Here is a 19,780-nt window from a genome sequence, read left to right as displayed (position 1 = left end):
GGCAGCTGGGTCCTGAGAAGGACTTGCCATACTGTAAGGCTGACTTATTGACAACCTCAAGGACAGCTTCTTACCATAGCTGTGAAAGTCACAACAGGACCTTTTCCAGGTCAACACAGGGGACATCCCAAATGATAAGTCAGTCTACAATACACTTCTAAAGAAATCAAACAACTGGCACAATGTTTGCCATGGGCAGTACATTTATTGTTTTCCCAGTGGAAATTAGATACCAACTGGAGAGGATACAGAACCTTTACTGCCTGACAGGTTTCCCAACTGTTAGTGGCACAATAGATGGAACCAATGTGGCCTTTGGGGCTCCACATGCCAACCCCAATTCATACCTGAACAGGAAGGGATACAACTCAATAAATGTTCAAGTGGTTTCACTTCACATTAATGTGCATTATCTGGTCAACAGCCATGATGCTTTTATTATGCAGCATTATTTGATGGCCCTGCGAGAATGAATCGCAGGTACATCAATGCAGCCATAGCTGATGAGCACAATTTCGCCATCTAAAGAGGAGTAAGCATGTAGCAATAAAAGGAGTAAGCATGTAGCAATAAGAGGATCAGGTCTATGGGGCTGGAAGTAAGAGGGCAACATCATTGGAGATAGTGTACATGCAGGGAGATTGATGCAGAACTCTGCAAGAGAGCTACTTCCAGTAGTGGACACCTCCACTGAACAATTTTGCTTTTTCTAGGAACTCCCACGTATTGTTACCCCCAGGAGCATGTCGCACAATCCCTCCATTCAAGCTGAACTGCCATCTGGCAGGTTGAGATTAGGATGGTCATGGCCTTGAACCTCAGAGTGCTGGATCATTCATTGCCCCTGCAACAGCTGGAGCTACTCTGACGGCACAATGACTGCAAGCACCTCTGTGCTGTCAAGCACCCCCTCAATCCTTTGACGGTCATGGCTAGAGGTGGAGGGTGTATTGCCACCTTGAGATGAGGCCTCCTCCCCCTTTTCGTGTCGCTCGTCGGCTGGATGAGCAGTAGCAGGCATGAGAGCAGTCCATAGGGTTATTTCTGATTTAGTAAAACAATGACATCAATGAGCGTGTAGCCTTGTCAGTGACTGTGAGCCAGTAGTGTATAGAAAAGTTTTGTGCCGGTGCCTTCAGGAGAGCTTTGTTAAGAATGTTGTTTCTGGGGAAAAAAAATGGGAAAGTATATTTTTTCAGGTTTGATTTTCTTGAATGTGTATTGCATTTAATGAATTTTGTTGTCATTGAAAATGAAATACGTTTATATTTAAAAAAAAATCTCATTTCATATTTCCAAATGTGCTACTATTTTGACTCTGTGGTCGAGATTTTCCACCCTTTGATTCTGAATGGGTTAGATATTTCTAATATCTAGAAATAAAGCCGTTTGAGGCACAGACTTCTGTGCAATTGCCATGAATGTTGCTTCATAGCATTTGATGGAAGGTGTACTTAGTGGTCGGAATAGTTTTCCTCCATGAGGCACTGATCTAGCAACCCTCTCAAGAACCATTGAAACTTGCCCATTCTGGATTGGCAGGGTTCAGATGAAGTCATGCCTGGGATTTGAATCTCTGCTTCTACTATTAGAGTCCGCAATTGTATTGTTAGAATCTTGGATCCCTTATTAATAGATATTAATTGCAGGGAAAAGCCCACAATCAATTATTTCTTCCTTATTCTTGTCATTCCATGAAAATTTAGTCATAGGTGATCGTTCTTTTTTAATAAGATATACTGCAACTCAGAAAGCAACCTTTGTAACTTCCAAGTTGTAAGTTATATTTAAAAGTACTTAAAGTAGAGATAGTTTCTGTTTATTAATTATTATTCATTCTTTTCTAGGACATTTAGTCTCCCATGTTTGTAATATTTGAATTCATTATTTCCACAGAGTTACATCCACGGAAGCAGCCAAGCTCAATTTGTTGCGGAGTCGCACATCATACTTCTGCTAAGTATCCTTTGAAATATCTGACATGAAGTAACAAGGTTCATTACATAGAATTTGCAACATAGCAACAGGCCATGCGGCCCAACAGATCCATACCGGTATTTATGCTCCACACAACCTCCTCCCACCCTTCTTCATCTAACCCCAGCAATATAGTCTTCTATTCCTTTCTCTCTCATGTGTTTATCTAGCTTCCCCTTAAATGCATCTATGCTAGTCGCCTCAACTACTCCTTGTGGTAGCGAGTTCCACATTCTAACCACTCTCTGGGTAAAGAAATTTCTCCTCAATTCCCTATTGGATTTATTAGTGACTATCTTATATTTATGGCCCCTAGTTCTAGTCTTACCTGCAAGTGGAATCATCTCTATGTCTACGCTATCAAACCCTTTCATAATTTTAAAGATCTCTATCAGGTCACTCCTCAGTCTTCCCTTTTCTAGAGAAAGAGCCCCAGCTTGCTCAATCTTTCCTGATAGGTGTAACCTCTCAGTTCTGGTATCATCCTAGTAAAATCTTTTTTGCACCATATCCAGTGCCTTTTTATAATATGGAGACCAGAACTGTTCACAATACTCCAAGTGTGGTCTAACCCAAGGTTCTATACAAGTTTAACATAACTTCCCTGCTTTTCAATTCTGTCCCTCTAGAAATGAACCCCAGTGCTTTATTTACTTTTTTTTAATGGTCTTATTATTCTGCTTTGCTACTTTTAGTGATTTGTGTACCTGTACCCCTAAATCCCTTTATTCCTCTACCCCATTTAGACCCTTATTTTCCAAGGAGTATGTGACCTCCTTATTCTTCCCACCAAAATGTACCACCTCACACTTATCTCTATTGAAATTCATTTGCCAATTACAAGCCCATTCTGCAAAATTATTAATATCTTCCTGTATTTTTCCGCAGTCCTCCTCTGTAACTTCAAAAGACTAATGTGCAGAAAAAAAGTACGTCAGATCATCAGACAATACAAGTTGCAGGGTCTCTTCGCATATATTAACTATACCCCCCAATTTGGTGTCATCTGCACATTTTGAAATTGTACTTCCGATTCTTGAGTTCAAATTGTTTATGTAAATGGGGAACAACAGTGGTCCCAGCACCGATCCTTGTGGAACACCACTTCCCACCTTTTGCCAGTCTGAGTAACTACCGTTAACCCCTAATTTCTGTTTTGTAGCCAGCTTGCTATCCATTCTGCTACTTTTCATTAAAGCAAATCAAAAGCCTAAGTCCACATTTGCACATTTGGAAAGAAAATAAAAGTTATCGACTTTGAAATGTGTATCTAAATAGGAACTGAAAATAACATAGGAAGTATGATTATTAAAAAAACACCACCATTATAGATGTTTTATAATATTCCGTATTGTTATTTTAAACACACCACTGATTGTCTCCTCTGCTTAACTTAGGCATTACACACAGTACATAATTTAGGGAGCCGTATGTAACTAGCTACACAAACTACATCTCAGTTTTCACTAAATTCACCTTCAATTGTTTTCCTCCCCACGGTGGTTCCATTGACTGACTGAATTTACCTCTTCTGTCATTTTATACATTAAGGTTTTCTGCCTTTTGGCTCAGTGTGGATTCAGAAATCAGTTGGTAGTGAACTCAACTGGAACTAATTAAATTTTGAGTGAAATGCTACCATTATTAAGAAAAAAACAGTTCTGCAAACTGACAGAATATCAGTTTTGGAGGCATTATATAATAGAAATTACATTGTTTGAAATCTAAAGAAAATCCAGTATTCAGGTGGTTATATTTTTCAGTTATTTATTTTAATGTCTTGTATTTCCAAATATTATTTTTTGACAACTGGTACAATAGATTTATACGTTTACTTGTTACATGTTTTTACTTTTACTGACTCCATAGTTTCAGTCTCCCTCGCTTCCTCACTTGTCCCTTACTGTCTCCAGGATCTCATTCTGAGGGAGAAATTGGTCCTGTTTTTGGGCGAAAATCTTGAGTCGGGGTGATCACTTTAGGACCGTGATTTCTCGCACTCTATGCCCCCTGCTGGCAATTTCAAGAGCCCTGGGCAGCCGCCTGAAACCGGTGATAAGCACTTTGAATATGCAAATCAGGATCTAAAGGCCTGTTTTAAAACCCCACTCGAAATTCGACATCAACTGGGCGAAGCATGCGTTGCATCAGTTCTGATAATTTTTTCCAGATCTCTCATCATAACTAGATCCTGTCATCCATGGTATCATCCTAGTGAATCTATGATGCACTTTTTCATGCATCCATTCTTTTGCTATAATTGTGTACCTAGTAATTCAACTATGGTGCCCAAATGTTTTGTAGAGATTCATCATCACCTCCTTGCCTTTGTATTAAATGCCCATATATATATAAAATCCAGAATCCCATTTTTCCTTTTTATGTCTTTAATGACTAGCCACACATTTCAAGCAAATTTCTTCTTCTAATTGAAGTTTTGTTTTTGGATCAACCAATAATTAGGCCTCTTAAAACTCTTGCAGATACAAGAACCCTATAGTTTTTTTGGCTAGAGCTTTAATACAAATATCTGCTTATATAGTTTCTCTTCTTTGTCAATTCACAACAATGTGTGTAAAGCATCAAAAGGCATATGCATTCTGTAGGAATTCAAAGATTGAGACAGTAGCCCTGATTTTAGCTTGGGCTGGGAACCGGGAGCGTCGTGGGTGGCAAACCATCCTTACCCTGGCAGTATGAGGCATGAGAAGTTTTAACTCCCAGGACTCATCTGTATACCCCCCCCCCCCAGTCAGATTCTCACCCAAAACTGGTGGGAATTGGCACCTGGCTGGTAGAAGGTTGCACAATGTTGGGCAGCAGGAGGCTGCCGCCAGGGACCGAAGGAACAATTCACAGCACTCGGGTAAGTCGATCAGTAAGGGTGGAGCCCGGGGCAGGGGAGGCATTAACTTTCACTTTGGGGCCTGGAGAAGTTTCCGTGGAATGAACTGGGTTAAAATCGCCCCTGGTGAAACTCATCAAACTCTGCTTGAAAGTTTGAATCAATTTGACACTGAGTATTTTCATTGAAGTTTACCACTGGTATTGTTTCTGTTGGGTTGTATTCCCTTGAGTATAGAAGATTAAGGGATGATCTAATTAGGGTGTTTAAGATGATTAAAGGATTTGATAAGGTAGATAGAGAGAAATTATTTCCTCTAGTGGAAGAATCCAGAACAGGGTGGCATAACCTTAAAATTCGAGCTAGGCTGTTCCAGGGTGATATCAGGAAGCACTTCTTCACACAAAGGGTAGTAGAAATCTGGAACTTTCTCTCCCAAAAAGCTGTTGAGACTAGGTCATTTGAAAATTTCAAAACTGTGATTGATAGATTTTTGTTAGGCAAGGGTATTAAAGGATAAAGAATCAAGGTGGGTAAATGGAGTTGAGGTTCAGATACAGCCATAATCTAGTTGAATGGCAGAACAGGCTTGAGGGGCTGAATGGCCTACTCCTGTTCCTATGTTCTTGTTTAAGTGACATTAAATATAGATTGAACAATGTGATGTAAGCACTCAACTACACATAACTATCACTACTTATGTTATATTTAAAGGGAAACTCCAGACTTGTGAACATTTAACATTTGATGCAATAAAATTGCTCCTTTCTAATTATGCGATGGCTGAAACTGTTTTTATTGTTTATTATGTCACAGTAAAATAAAACAAGAGTTTACTTAAATATCCCATTTGCATGCAATTACCAGGAATAGTCATAGATAACAATTAGACTAGAATTTGCATGCAGATCATATGTGGTTGCACAGTCCCCATATCACAGATGGGAAAGGTTGTGAACTGAAATCAAGTTAACGTTTTTATTTCAGAAACCGTGTAAAATGCTGAAATAAAATATAAAAACAGCTGCAATCCGAGAGAGTGAGTGAAAAGACTACAGCATTAGAGGCAGAAAGAAACCATTTACAGGAGGGATCAAAGAGACTTTCAAAGGGCAATGAAAAACATTGGTGAATAGAAAAAAACATCTGTAAAGAGATTGTGGGCATTGAAAATACTTTTTACATTTGTAAGGAACATGCAACTAACATAATTTTATTTCGCATAACGCACCAAAAATCGTCAATAAATTGTATGTGGTATAAAATATTTCGAACCAGGATGTGTTTTAAACATGAGCAGTAATCCATACTTCTTTTGTTTTGATAAAAACAAAAAGAATAGAATCAGACTCAACGTTTGGACCTGTGACAATAATGCAAAGCAAATTCAGCTTCCTAGAAATTGAAAATATGCACAAATATCTGCAGCCATTTGAGGGCAAGTCCAGGATTCATCATGTGGGTGTCAGACCACCCAAACCAGATAGTCTCAAGCTGCTTTGATTTGAAATTGGCCGCAGTATAACTGCAATGAATACAAAGTAACTATATAAACTTAAAATTGATTTAAAAGTAGTCCACTGAATTTCATCTATGCTGACCGGTCAGTCTGCCCTTCAGTAACATTAAAAATGATGCTAGTATTGGGATGCTAGTTCACATTATGCAACTTAAATATGCAAGCGGAAAGTTCTGCTTTCCCTCGATTACAAACTGGTGTAGAGTTAGCAATGATACCAGTGCTGCTCGGTGGCTGAATTCAAAAATCGCTTACTGCTATCAAGTACCAAATGTGGTATAACTGCAGCACAACTCAAATTAACAGTTAAAATTTGGTTTTAGCTACAATATTACATTCTGTCCAATCTGAATCTCCATGGGCCTTCTGTGGATTGAGATACTGAATTAGGTTGATAACTAATGAATATTCGTTATTGAGATTTTGCTGATTTTAATGCTTTTTAAGTGTCACTTAAGTACACATTAAGTACTATGGATTTACATAAGCATCTACAAAAATTTGAAACTAATTGCATTATATGTAAATGGGAACCACAGTATTGCAATAATTATATTTTTTACAGTAGAATGACTCCTCTTTCATTCTATCTGAATATCCATGTTTTCAATTTTCTAATTAGTAGATTTTCTTTTTTATTCCATGTTGCATTACTCCCTCCATTTTCTTTGTATGACTCCTGAATTTTCTGACAACCACACTGTGTGTAAGACCAAATCAGAACAAATCATTAATGAAACAGCACATTTACCTTCAAATGTTAGACATGCGCTTGGCTTCTCAATTTTATTGGATGGAATGGCTGTGAAATAAGTTATTGCCAGTGTCATAATGGGAGTCTGAGTTGCAGAATAATACATTGCACCTTGGGGTTTACATTATAGAGCCGATTGTGTCATGTCCATCTGGAGGGCACTCACAGATGGCGAGAGAACATAGTGCAGAATTGGGTGAGTAGGTTGTCTTGCCTGATTAGATGTGCTGCCGATTTCGTGGTTGAAAATGTTCTATCTTTTGACAGGCCTCACTGGCTCAAGAGCCTCATTAAACTTTATAATTCCATGCAAATACATGGTGATTGCCTCCATGCACAATTTTCTGATTTTGCAGTGGTTAGTTAGTGCTGTTTGCCCATATAAAACAGGCACATTAATGATTTGATGACCTGTCTTTTGAGAGTAGGCCTCTTAAAGGTTGTTGGATTTATTACTGTTTTTTTTCCAAGGGGAGTTGCTTGTTGGATAGCTTTTTCCCCCCAATATTTATATTGTTTATTATTGCATTGATTCCCGTTGGTGCTTATTGCTCACTTTTTACATTGCACTACTTTATGTTCGTATTCTAACAGCAGTCTTGCTGTCTACTTGCCACAGCCAAAAATGCAGTATGGAAATTTCTTTGGAGCTTTGCTGGATCTAGTTCTTGGGAATGAAGTGGGTCAAGTGGACCAAGTGTCAGTTGGGGAACATTTAGAGAACAGTGATCATAGTATTTTAAAGTTTAGATTAGTTATGGAAAAGGACAAGGAGCAATCTAGTATAAAAATACTTAATTGTAGAAGGGTCAATTTCATTGGGTTGTGAATGGATCTGGCTTGGGTAAATTGGAATCAAAGATTGACGGACAAAACTGTAATCGAACAATAGGCAGCCTTTAAAGAGTAGACGGTTCGGGTACAGTCTAGGTACATTCCCACGAGGGAGAAAGGTAAGGTAACCAAAGCCAGAGCTCCCTGGATGACAAAAGAGATAGAGAATAAGAAGAAGCAGAAAAAGGGGGCGCATGACAGATGTCAGGTTGATAATACAAGTGAGAACCAGGCTGGATATAGAAAGTACAGAGGAGAAGTGAAAAGGAAATAAGAGGGGCAAAGAGAGAGTATGAGAATAGACTGGTGGCCAACATAAAAGGGAATCCAAACGTCTTATATAGGCATATAAATAGTAAATGGGTATTAAGAGGAAGGGTGGGACTGATTAAGGACCAAAAAGGAGATCTATGCAGGGAGGCAGAGGGCATGGCTGAGGTACTAAATGAGTACTTTTGCATCTGTCTTTACCAAGGAAGAAGATGCTGCCAAAGTCACAGTAAAAGAAGAGGTAGTTGAGATACTGGATGGGCTAAAAATTAATACAGGAGGTACTAAAAAGGCTAGCTGTACTTAAAGTAGAGAAGTCACCTGGTCCAGATGGGAAGTATCCTAGGTTGTGAGGGATGTATGGGTGGAAATTGCAGAGGTGCTGGCCATAATCTTCCAATTTTCCTTAGATATGTGGATGGTGCCAAAGGACTGGAGAATTGCAAATGTTACACCCTTGTTCAAAAAAGGATAAACCCAGCAACTACAGGTCAGTCAGTTTAACCTCAATGGTGGAGAAGCTTTTAGAAATGATAATCCGGGACAAAGTTAATAGTCACTTGGACAAGTGTGGATTAATAAAGCAAAGCCAGCACGGATTTGTTAAAGGCAAATCGTGTTTAACTAACTTGATTGAGTTTTTTGGTGAGGTAACAGGAAGGGTTGATGAGGGCAATGAGGTTGATGTTGTGTATATGGACTTTCAAAAGGCATTTGATAAAGTGTCACATAATAGGCTAGTCAGCAAAATTGAAGCCCTTGGAATAAAAGGGGAAATGGCAGCATAGATACGAAATTGGCTGAGTTACAGGAAACAGAGAGTAGTGGTGAACGGTTATTTTTCTGGAGGAAGGTATACAGTGATTTTCTCCAGGGATCGGTACTAAGACCCCTGCTTTTTTTGATATATATATTAATGATTTGGACTTGGGTGTAGAGGGCACAATTTCAAAATTTGCAGATGACACAAAACTTGGAAGGGTAGTAAACAGTGAGGAGAATAGTAATAGACTTCAAGAGGACATAGATGGGCTGGTGGAATGGGCGGACACATGGCAGATGAAATTTAACACAGAAGTGCAAAGTGATACATTTTGGCAGGAAGAATGAGGAGAGTTAATATAAACTAAATGGTACAATTTTAAAGGGGTTGCAGGAACAGAGAGACCTGGAGGTATATGTGCACAAATCTTTGAAGGTGGCAGGACAAGTTGAGAAAGCCGTTAAAAAAGCATACGGGATCCTGAGCTTTATAAATAGAGGCATAGAGTACAAAGGTATGGAAATTATGTTAAACCTTTATAAAACACTGGTTCGGCCACAGCTGGAGTATTGTGTCCAATTCTGGGCTCCGCACTTTAGGAAGGATATGAAAGCCATAGAGAGGGTGCAGGGATGAGGGACTTCAGTTACGTGAATAGACTGGAGAAGCTGGGATTGTTCGCCTTTGAGCAGAGAAGGTTAAGAGGAGATTTAATAGAAGTGTTCAAAATTATGAAGGGTTTAGATAAAGTAAATAAAGAGAAACTGTTTCCATTGGCGGAAGGGTTGAGAAGCAGAGGACACAGATTTAAGATGATTGGCAAAACTTTTTTACACAGCGAGTAGTTATGATCTGGAATGCACTGCCTTAAAGGGTGGTGGAAGCAGATTCAATTGTGGCTTTCAAAAAGGAATTGGATAAATAATTGAAGGGAAATGGGGAAAGAGCGGGGAGCAGGATTGCTCTTACAAAGAGCCAGCACGGCTTGATGGGCTGAATGGCCTCCTATGCTGTAACCATTCTATGATTCCAATGGTGGTACTTGATTTGGATGAGGAGGAAACGGTCATGAGGAAACAAGAGAGGAAGGTGTGTTTACACAGGAATCATATATGCACCTGCATTACCCCAGGTCAACCTCTACAGTTGTAGGTACAACTATCTGGGTCTGTCAAAAGAATCCTGACATTATTGCCTAATCTTCAGCATGGAGACAATTGCTAAGTTATTACATCTCTTTGAACTCAACCTGAAGACATCTCTAACACAAGGATGACTCTACCGAAAGCTGCAAAGTGTGAGCATAGCATTCAATTTCTAAACTATGGGATCTTTTCAAGGCCCCGCCAAGGATATTTGCAATATTCCCAAAAGTACATGACCACACAGCTGACACACATGGCTGTTCAGAGCCCTAACATCAATGCCATGTCCTATATGAATAGGAAAAGTCTCCATTCCACTAATATGCAGATGATCTATTATCACAGAATTCAAATCATGCACATGAATATCTGATATGCTGTTAGCATCCACAATGCCTTCCTATTATACCAGTCCACAATCCCACCATTATTTGAAAGAAGGGAGAGACTGGATAAATGGCTTCATAAGGACTGTGGGTACCCTTTGGAACCTTGGCTAATGACCCTATTGAGAAGGCATGAACACTATGGAACAACGATACAATGCGGCCATGTCTCAACCAGAATTTTGGCACAAATACCATTGGTATGCTCAAACAGTTTCCATTATTTGGACAAATCGGGCGCCCCTGCTCTTTAGCTCTGCCAAGGTCTCCAAGATAATATCTAGCAAGGAAATGTGATACAGCTGGAGGACCAGGAGTCCCAGGCACAACCATTGACACAGGAGGAAGAAATGGATGAAGGAGATTTGCAGCCCGAAAGACTCGTGCTTCATCACCAACTGACAGGAAATTTAGCTAACTGACTAAACCATCACCTGCATTAATAGTTCAGTCCTACAATGCACAGTGCAGTGGGGAATAAGCTTTGTGGTCTCCATTATATACTTTACTTCAACTCCATGCATGCTCATCCTTACATCTGCTGCTACTTCACTGCTGCAGCCCAGTTGCTGGACCCTCCTTCAACATGTCCAGCCATCTGTATGGGACAAGACCACTGACTACCCTGAAGAATGTGAAGCCTGCCGTCTTCAGTCCAGATGATCTCCCGGCATATTGAATCCTTCTCTGAGAGTTTACTGTAGGTTGGAGCCCAAAGTCTTAACAACCCCGGTCAGAACATTTAAGACAGATGCTGTGCCTGGGCTTAGAAACCGTTCCCTTTTGTGGCTTCCTTGCACATGGCTGTGGAGTTGCCACAAGCTCCATCCTGGGGTGCAGGTCTGTGAATCTGTCCTGCACCACTGCTGTCTTTGATTTTTGAACATTGTGCAACAGTTCTTACAGGGTGCAGTGAACATTCCCAAAGGACTGGGAGAAACACTTCTACTGATCAGTGAGCTCCTGTGTATAAGCAGCCCCTGTGAGTTAAGCATCAATTGACCATGTACCGGAGGAACATCTGGGAGACCATGCAGCCAGCTGGTTCAGGTTCCTCAGCTGCCACGTCCATTTCCTCCTCCTCGTTTGTGCTGTGCGGGTCACACAATGCTCTTTCCTCACCCTTGCTCTCTAAGTCTGCAATATCTCAGAACTGGTGCCTGGACAAGGTGGAATGAGTTGCTGTTGCTATAAGGCAGTGTGGCCTTGTGCAACACTGGGGCCTCATCCTTCTTGGAAGACTTCTACAGAAAAATAAAAGAAACATGAGTTACAATGGTTTGCAGTTATGGGACGTCTTCTGCAGCAAACAGATGCAAAACATACTGATAGAATTTGATATAAGTAATATAACAATTCATTGTGTGCTATGTTGCTGTTATGCTAGTATTTTAATGGGTGAATATGCAAGGGAGCAATGAGAATAATTACAGGAAGAAAGTAGCCTTAAATTGCATATAGTTGCCAAGCTCTCCTTCCCCCACCCATCCCCTTAATGGTCTCTCCGTCCACAACTTGTACAGCAACTTCTATATGCCTGTTGAGTAGGCAAAAGTTGGGGGGACCATCCCCTCCCCGCCCAACACCACCAGTCCTGGTTCATTCGTGGTGGTTCATGGCCACCTTCTCCTGCATCCTGATGTTAGAATTTGGAAGAACAGAGTTTGTCAGCTCAGTGGCTAGTCTGCAATTCACTTGTGTAAATGCAGGATATTGTAGCAATAATTTTAGGTGACAGTGTGCGTTGGGGAGCCACATGCTAAATTATTTGAACTATTACATTCATATTTCAGTGTCAGCCACAGAGTATGTCTTCCAGTCATTTAGTCAAGGTGTATGTGGTACAAAGCTGAAGGGCTATGTCAGTGTTTACCATGCTGCTTGGCTGGTGCGGCAGGCTAGGATTGAAGTGTTTGTGTCATGCTTGCTATGAGCGTATATTTTGAGTAGCACATTCTGGGCACTCTTCCTTTTGCATTATGCCAAGAAACCTTAATGCATTAATGTAATGTTGTAAACACTATGTAATTAAAATGTACAATAGCTTCATAAAATATATGTGAATGAAAATTGTTGAGAGTTTCATAAAAGATTTTCAAAAATGAACTTTGTAATCCCTGAACAGAAAGAGCTGGAGAAGAGCCCAGCACAGAAAGATCCGGAGAAGAGCCCAGCACAGGAAGAGCCGGAGATGAGCCCAGCACAGGAAGAGCCGGAGATGAGCTCAGCACAGGAAGAGCCGGAGAAGAGCCCAGCACAGGAAGAGCTGGAGATGAGCCCAGCACAGGAAGAGCCGGAGATGAGCTCAGCACAGGAAGAGCTGGAGAAGAGCCCAGCACAGGAAGAGCTGGAGAAGAGCCCAGCACAAGAAAGAGCCCAGGAAGAGCCCAGCACAGAAAGAGCCGGAGAAGATCCCAGCACAGGAAGAGCCCGGGAAGATCCCAGCACAGAAAGAGCCCGGGAAGATCCCAGCACAGAAAGAGCCCAGGAAGATCCCAGCACAGAAAGAGCTGGGGAAGAGCCCAGCACAGAAAGAGCTGGGGAAGAGCCCAGCACAGAAAGAGCTGGGGAAGAGCCCAGCACAGAAAGAGCCCAGCACAAAAAAGAGCCCCAGAAGAGCCCAGCACAGAAAGAGCCCGGGAAGATCCCAGCACAGAAAGAGCCGGGGAAGATCCCAGCACTGAAAGAGCCGGGGAAGAGCCCAGCACTGAAAAAGCCGGGGAAGATCCCAGCACTGAAAGAGCCGGGGAAGAGCCCAGCACTGAAAGAGCCGGGGAAGAGCCCAGCACTGAAAGAGCCGGGGAAGATCCCAGCACTGAAAGAGCCGGGGAAGAGCCCAGCACTGAAAGAGCCGGGGAAGATCCCAGCACTGAAAGAGCCGGGGAAGATCCCAGCACAGAAACAGGTCATTCAGCCCAAATGGTCTGTGCCGGCCTTTATGCTCCAACAAGTCTCCTCCCTCCCTACTTCATCTAACCCTATCAACATATCCTTCTATTCCTTTCTCTCTCATGTGCTCGTCCAGCTTACCCTTAACTGTATCTATGCTATTTGCCTCAATTACTCCTTGTGGTAGTGAGTTCCACATTCTTACCACTCTTTGGGTAAAGAAGTTTCTCCTGAATTCCTTATTGCATTTATTGGTGACTGTCTTATATTTATGACCTTTAGTTTTGGATTTCCTCACAAGTGGAAACATATTCTCTACTTCTACCCTATCAAACCCTTTAATTATCAGGTTACCCCTCAGCTTTCTCTTTTCCAGAGAGCCCAAGACTGTTTAGTCGTTCCTGATAAGTATATCCTCTCAGTTCTGGTGTCATCCTTGTGAATCTTTTTTGCACCTTCTCCAATGCCTCTATACCCTTTTTATAATATGAAGACCAGAACAATGCACAGTAATCCAAGTGTAGTCTAACCAAGATTCTATACAAGTTTAACAGAACTTCTTTGCTGTTCAATTCTCTCCCTCTAGAAATGAACCCCAGTGCTTGATTTGTCTTTTTTATTGCCTTATTAACCTGCGTCGCTACTTTTAGTGATTTGTGCGTCTGTACCCTGAGATCCCTTTGCCCCTCTACCCCGTTTAGACTCTTATTATCCAAGCAATATGTGACCTCTTTATTCTTCCTACCAAAATGCACCACCTCACACTTATCTATATTGACATTCAATTTGGTGTCATCTGCAAATTTTGAAATTGTATCTCCAATTCCTGAATCCAAATTGTTAATATAAATTGTGAATAACAATGGTCCCAGCACCGGTCCTTGTGGAACATCACTTCCCACATCTGCCAGTCTGAGTAACTACCTTTTATAGCCAGCATGCTATCCATTCTGCTACCTGTCCCCTGACTCCACGTGCTCTGACCTTAGTCATGAGTCTACAATGCAATGCCTTGTTAGAAGGCCTTTTGAAAACCCAAATATATTACATCTACTACATTACCCTTGTCTACTCTTTCTGTTACTTTTTCAAACAACTCAATAAGGTTGGTCAAGCATAACTTTCCCTTCTGAAATCCATACTGACTGCCCTTTATTGTATTTTTATTTTCTAGATTTTTTTTCTATTACATCTTTGAGTAAAGATTCCATTAGCTTTCCTACTACCAACGTTAAGCTAATTGGTCTATAGTTCCCTGGACTTGACCTAGCTCCCTTTTTGAGTATAGGAATAACATTAGCTGTCCGCCAGTCCTCTGGCACTTAATTTTGAAGTTCCTCTTTGCTTTCCTAATTGTTTTTTTGATTTCTTTCCTAACCTTTTCGTATTCCCTTTTGTCGTCCTCTCCTTTATGCACTTAGAGTATGCCTTTTTCTTTAGTTTCAGTTTTATTCGTCCTCTCCTTTATGCACTTAGAGTATGCCTTTTTCTTTAGTTTCAGTTTTATTCGTATCTCTTTATTCATCCATGGTGTTTCATTATTGGTTAGTTGTTTTATTACAGGAACATATTTCTCCTGAACTCTATTGATCACCATTTTAAATATTTCCCATTGCTGTTCTAACTCTTTGTCAAAACTTTTTCACACTTTACCTTCCCTAGTTCCATTCTCATCCCCTCAAAATTATTTTTTTCCAGTCTAACACTTTGGTCTTTGTCTTACTTATGTCTTTCTCAATAATTATTTTAAACATTATGTTATGATCGCTATTGCCTAGATGTCCCCCTATATTTACTTCTCTTATCTGCTGTGGTTCATTTTCCATTACTAGATCCAGCAATATTTCCTCTCTTGTTGGGCATCTCACATACTGGGCAAGGAGTCCTATACATACTGTAAAAACTCCATTCCCTTTCCTCCTTTCCCTACCTCTTCTTGCCAGTTTATTTGGGGGTAGTTGAAATCTCCCATGATGATTATTCAATGATTTTTACACATTTTATGGATTTGTCTACATAATTCATCCTTCACTTCCCTTCCACTATTAGGTGGTCTGTAGAATATGCCGATTATCATTTGTCTCAATCCATATGGATTCTGTTTCTATCTTAATGTTACTTATGTCCCTTTTTTCTATTGTCATTATGTTGTCTCTAATTAGTACAGCTACCCCACCCCACCTTCCTTCCCTAACCTTTCTAAATACGTTATATCCTGCAATATTTAACTGCCAGTCCTGTTCTTTATGTAGGTGTGTTTCAGTTATCCGTACCACATCTGGCTCCTCATTACGAATTATTGCCTCCAGTTCCCCCATTTTGTTTTGGTTGCTGTGTACATTGCTGTACAGGCAATACAATTTGTTTTTAATAATTGTTCCCCTCACTTTATTTTTAACAGTCATTTTGCACTTACATTCTATAACTATTTCTTCCCTGACCGTTTATGCTATTCTTGCTCCTTACCTTGATCTGACCTTTATTCTCTTTTCCCATTTCTTTTATCTTCAGACTTATGTTATTTGCACCAGATTCCTCCCCGATTTACTAGTTTAAAGTCCTAGCCACAGCCATATTTATCCTTTCTGCTAGGACACTGGTCCCGTTCAGGTGAAGCCCGTCCCAACGGGACAGCTCCTTCCTGTCCCAGTACTGGTGCCAGTGTCCCATGAAATGTAACGCCTCCTTCTCACATCAGTCTTTCAGCCATTCATTCACCTTCCTGATCTGTTTATCCCTATAACTCGAGTAGTAATCCCGAGATTATCACCCCTGAGGTCTTGCTCTTTAATTTAGTTCCTAACTTCTGATATTCCCTTAGCAGGATCTCCTCCCTTTTTTCCCTATGTCATTGGTCCCAGCATGGACCATGACAACTGGATCTTCTCCCTCCCTTTCCAAGTTCCTCTCCAATTGCTCCGAGATATCCTTTACCTTTGCACCAGGTAGGCAACACATCCTTCTGGACTCTTGGTGGCGATTAATTATCAAATGATCAATTATCTAATACCTAATTATCTAAGTCAATTATCTAATACCTAATTATCTAATAATCAATTTTCTAATACCTAGTTGTCAAATGATCAATTATCTAATACCTAATTATCAAATCCCCGATGACGACAACCTTTCTATTCTGCTCCTCCCCACCTTGGACTGCCTCCTGCTCCACGGTGCCATGATTAACATCCTGGCAATCCACCCTTCAGCCTGCATCCTTTTCCTCACAGATACCTGTTGGATAGGACAAGTACCCGGCACAGAAAATACCCGACACAGAAAGAACTGGAGATGTGCCCAGCACAGAAAGAGCTGGAGCCTTGCCAGCACAGAAAGAGCTGGAGAAGTACCCCGTACAGAAGGAGCTGGAGAGGTACCCAGCAGAGAAAGAGCTGGAGAGGTACACTGTACAGAAAGAGTTGGAGAGGTACACTGTGCAGGAAGATCTGGAGAGGTACACTGTACAGAAAGATCTGGAGAGGTACACTGTGCAGGAAGATCTGGAGAGGTACCCAGCAGAGAAAGAGCTGGAGAGGTACACTGTACAGAAAGAGCTGGAGAGGTACACTGTGCAGGAAGATCTGGAGAGGTACACTGTGCAGGAAGATCTGGAGAGGTACCCAGCAGAGAAAGAGCTGGAGAGGTACACTGTACAGAAAGAGCTGGAGAGGTACACTGTACAGAAAGAGTTGGAGAGGTACACTGTACAGAAAGATCTGGAGAGGTACCCAGCAGAGAAAGAGCTGGAGAGGTACACTGTGCAGGAAGATCTGGAGAGGTACACTGTGCAGGAAGATCTGGAGAGGTACCCAGCAGAGAAAGAGCTGGAGAGGTACATTGTACAGAAAGAGTGGTATATCTTGCATGACAACAGTTCTTATAGGGTTAAGGATTGATGCTTTTTGTATGTTCTTGCTCCCTGGAATTCAATTGGATCAAGAAATGGGGAAGAGGGAATACTACCGACTTATAATCATTGTGTATGGGTGGGTTGTTTCAAGTAGGCCTCCCAGAACGGAACCCAGACTGCTTGGTATTTTTTCAATTCCAACCGAAGATCGAATGTCATTTTTACTGTTTGAACTATGCCCCATGTATGCTTCAACCAAATTTTTGTTGTGAGGGTTGCTACACTCTGCCACAGTGAAGGAATTCCCCCCAGCTCTCATTTTTTCAAAAAATCACCAATATCTCTAAATTATTAGCAGCATTCATCCTTGTTGAGTTCTATTGTTGAGTTCATGGAGACCTGCTACTTTGAGTCTTTACTTCTGGATCACTCCAGTGACATAAATTATTAGGGCAGCCCATGTGATTTGTTTGCTGTAGCTTTTCTAACGCTCTCCTAGCTGGCCTCCTCACTTTTATCTTCTACAAGATGCAACTCAGTCCTTACCAAGTTCCATTATCCTGATCGTTGCTAAGCTCTATTGGCTTTCTGTGCCCGTATGAATCACTTTCAAGATCCTTATTGTAACCTTCAAATTCCTCCATAGCTTCACCCCAACCACTCTCAGTGACCCTTTTCAGACCTCTGTCACTGCTTGTACCATTTGTTTTTCTGATACTAGTCTACTTCTTGTTTCCTACCATCTTGGCTCCAAAACTGGCAGCTATTCTTTCAGCCACTATGCCTCACCTCCTCCCATCCTGCTTTCAAAAGCCAACTGAAGACTTTTCTTTTTAATTGCTCTTTCAACCCACCATTTAACTCCCTTTTACCTATTCATTTTGTTCCTGCTTAGTGTCTATTTCATTCTCCAGTCTGTATAAAGCACTCTGGTATATCTTTCTGATGTGAGGAGTGTTATATAAGTGCAAATATTTGTTTGTGAAGCCATTGATTCCTTGCTGAGCTAAAGCAGATACCCCTGTTAGTTCGCCCAAGTGCTATTCTTCACGTTAGTGAATGTCTGTGGGCTCTTCATTCATGGAAGGAATCACAGGCAAGATATTAAGGCCAATCGTAGTACTCCTACCACAGCCCTGGCTGCAATCAATGAATTCAGACAGACTGAGATCTTCTTGGTTTGTTCGGGGTCAGCTGCTAACTGACTTAACCGCTTTGGGCAAATTTGTTATAATGAGTTTATTTTATACAGAACTGATTCTGGTAAAAGGGGTTCTATTGGCCTTGGTTATTGAAGTTGTGGAATCCCATTTGCATTGAAGGGACGATTCCACCACATGGAGGCAACACACGTTGGGAGTGTAGGTCCAAGCCAACAATGCAAGAACATCTGAACTGAGTGTTCAGCTCACTGCAGCCGGAATAAATAGCTGCTCTGACTCTGCTGCCTTTAGTGATGCAAGGAGAAACAACTCTTGAGCTTGTTCCCCATGCTGCTGGAGTGAGTAGAGTTGCCTTATTTACCTTACAGCCGTCCTCATGGTGACAGTTCTATAATTTAAATTATAGAATACATTCTGTATTCCGTTTTTAGAGGAAGATCTTTTTCACCTTTGTTATGTGCATGTGTACAGTATTGATCAACCAAGTAGTATTTTTACTGGGAAAATAATTGACTCTACTATAGTGAGTAAAACTTTCACAAGTAATGATCATCAGTAGGATCAAAAAACAATTGAAGTAACGATGACAGGCTTAGATACTGCACAAACATGTTTACTGCAATTCGAAGAGGTTATTTGAGGGCATTCTCTTTGAAACAGTTTATTTATGTGTTGAAAACTGTGCTGATTAGTGAACAACTTTGAAGTAAATTATATTTCTACCAAATCATTTTTATTTAGTAAAGGAGAACTAGGCATATGATTTTACGATATTATGTTTAGGTCAGTATTTTATACGGTCCTATTCAGGCATATATGAGCTTTGCAATCCATGAATTCAAAGTGCAAACATAAAGAAGCTTATCAATGGGTGCAGAGGAGGCCATGGCAGCTGGAACTGGGGCAAAAATCCACCATTTTACAACGTTCCTATTCACAGCATGTGCAAAAAGGGCCACTAGTCTTTTTGCCCCAAATACATATTTGTTAACAAAATGATTATTAGATAGCGAAAATGTTTTATAATTTTACAAATAAGGAGATCAAGGTCACTTGCATTGATCTTCATTCCCTGAAGCTTTTGTTCTGTGTACAAATAAAAAAATGGATGCTAAATTAGGATTAGTTTTCATCATCATTGAATTCATAGCTTTGTACTTATTGAAGTCTACCTTCGTTTATTCAAATGGATTTTACAGATTTTCAACACTGTCAAGTTTAAATGTGTTTAACATATAAATAACACAAAGCTCGCTGATTTCGAACAGGTACGCTAATGTTCACAACTTTGTGAGCAGAAAAGCTTATTCACTTGGAGAAACTGAAGTCTGCAGTTACCAGATTGTATCATTTAATTAATTTTTTAAGATTTTTGTTTCTTGACA

At 40.7% G+C, this 19,780-nt stretch overlaps 1 protein-coding gene across 1 annotated transcript in view; it reads left to right on the top strand.

The window, feature by feature from the left end:
- The window catches only part of tusc3 (tumor suppressor candidate 3), a 419,194-nt gene that overhangs the window by 253,917 nt on the left and 145,497 nt on the right, over positions 1–19,780 (top strand). The window contains exon 7 of the mRNA XM_067996474.1: positions 1,897–1,960. Coding sequence (XP_067852575.1) covers positions 1,897–1,960 — 64 coding nt within the window. The remainder of the gene's footprint in view (positions 1–1,896; positions 1,961–19,780) is intronic.

This window comes from Heptranchias perlo, chromosome 1, assembly GCF_035084215.1.
Source record: "Heptranchias perlo isolate sHepPer1 chromosome 1, sHepPer1.hap1, whole genome shotgun sequence".
Classification (NCBI taxonomy): Eukaryota; Metazoa; Chordata; class Chondrichthyes; order Hexanchiformes; family Hexanchidae; genus Heptranchias; species Heptranchias perlo.
This window is presented reverse-complemented; position numbering and strand designations above follow the sequence as displayed.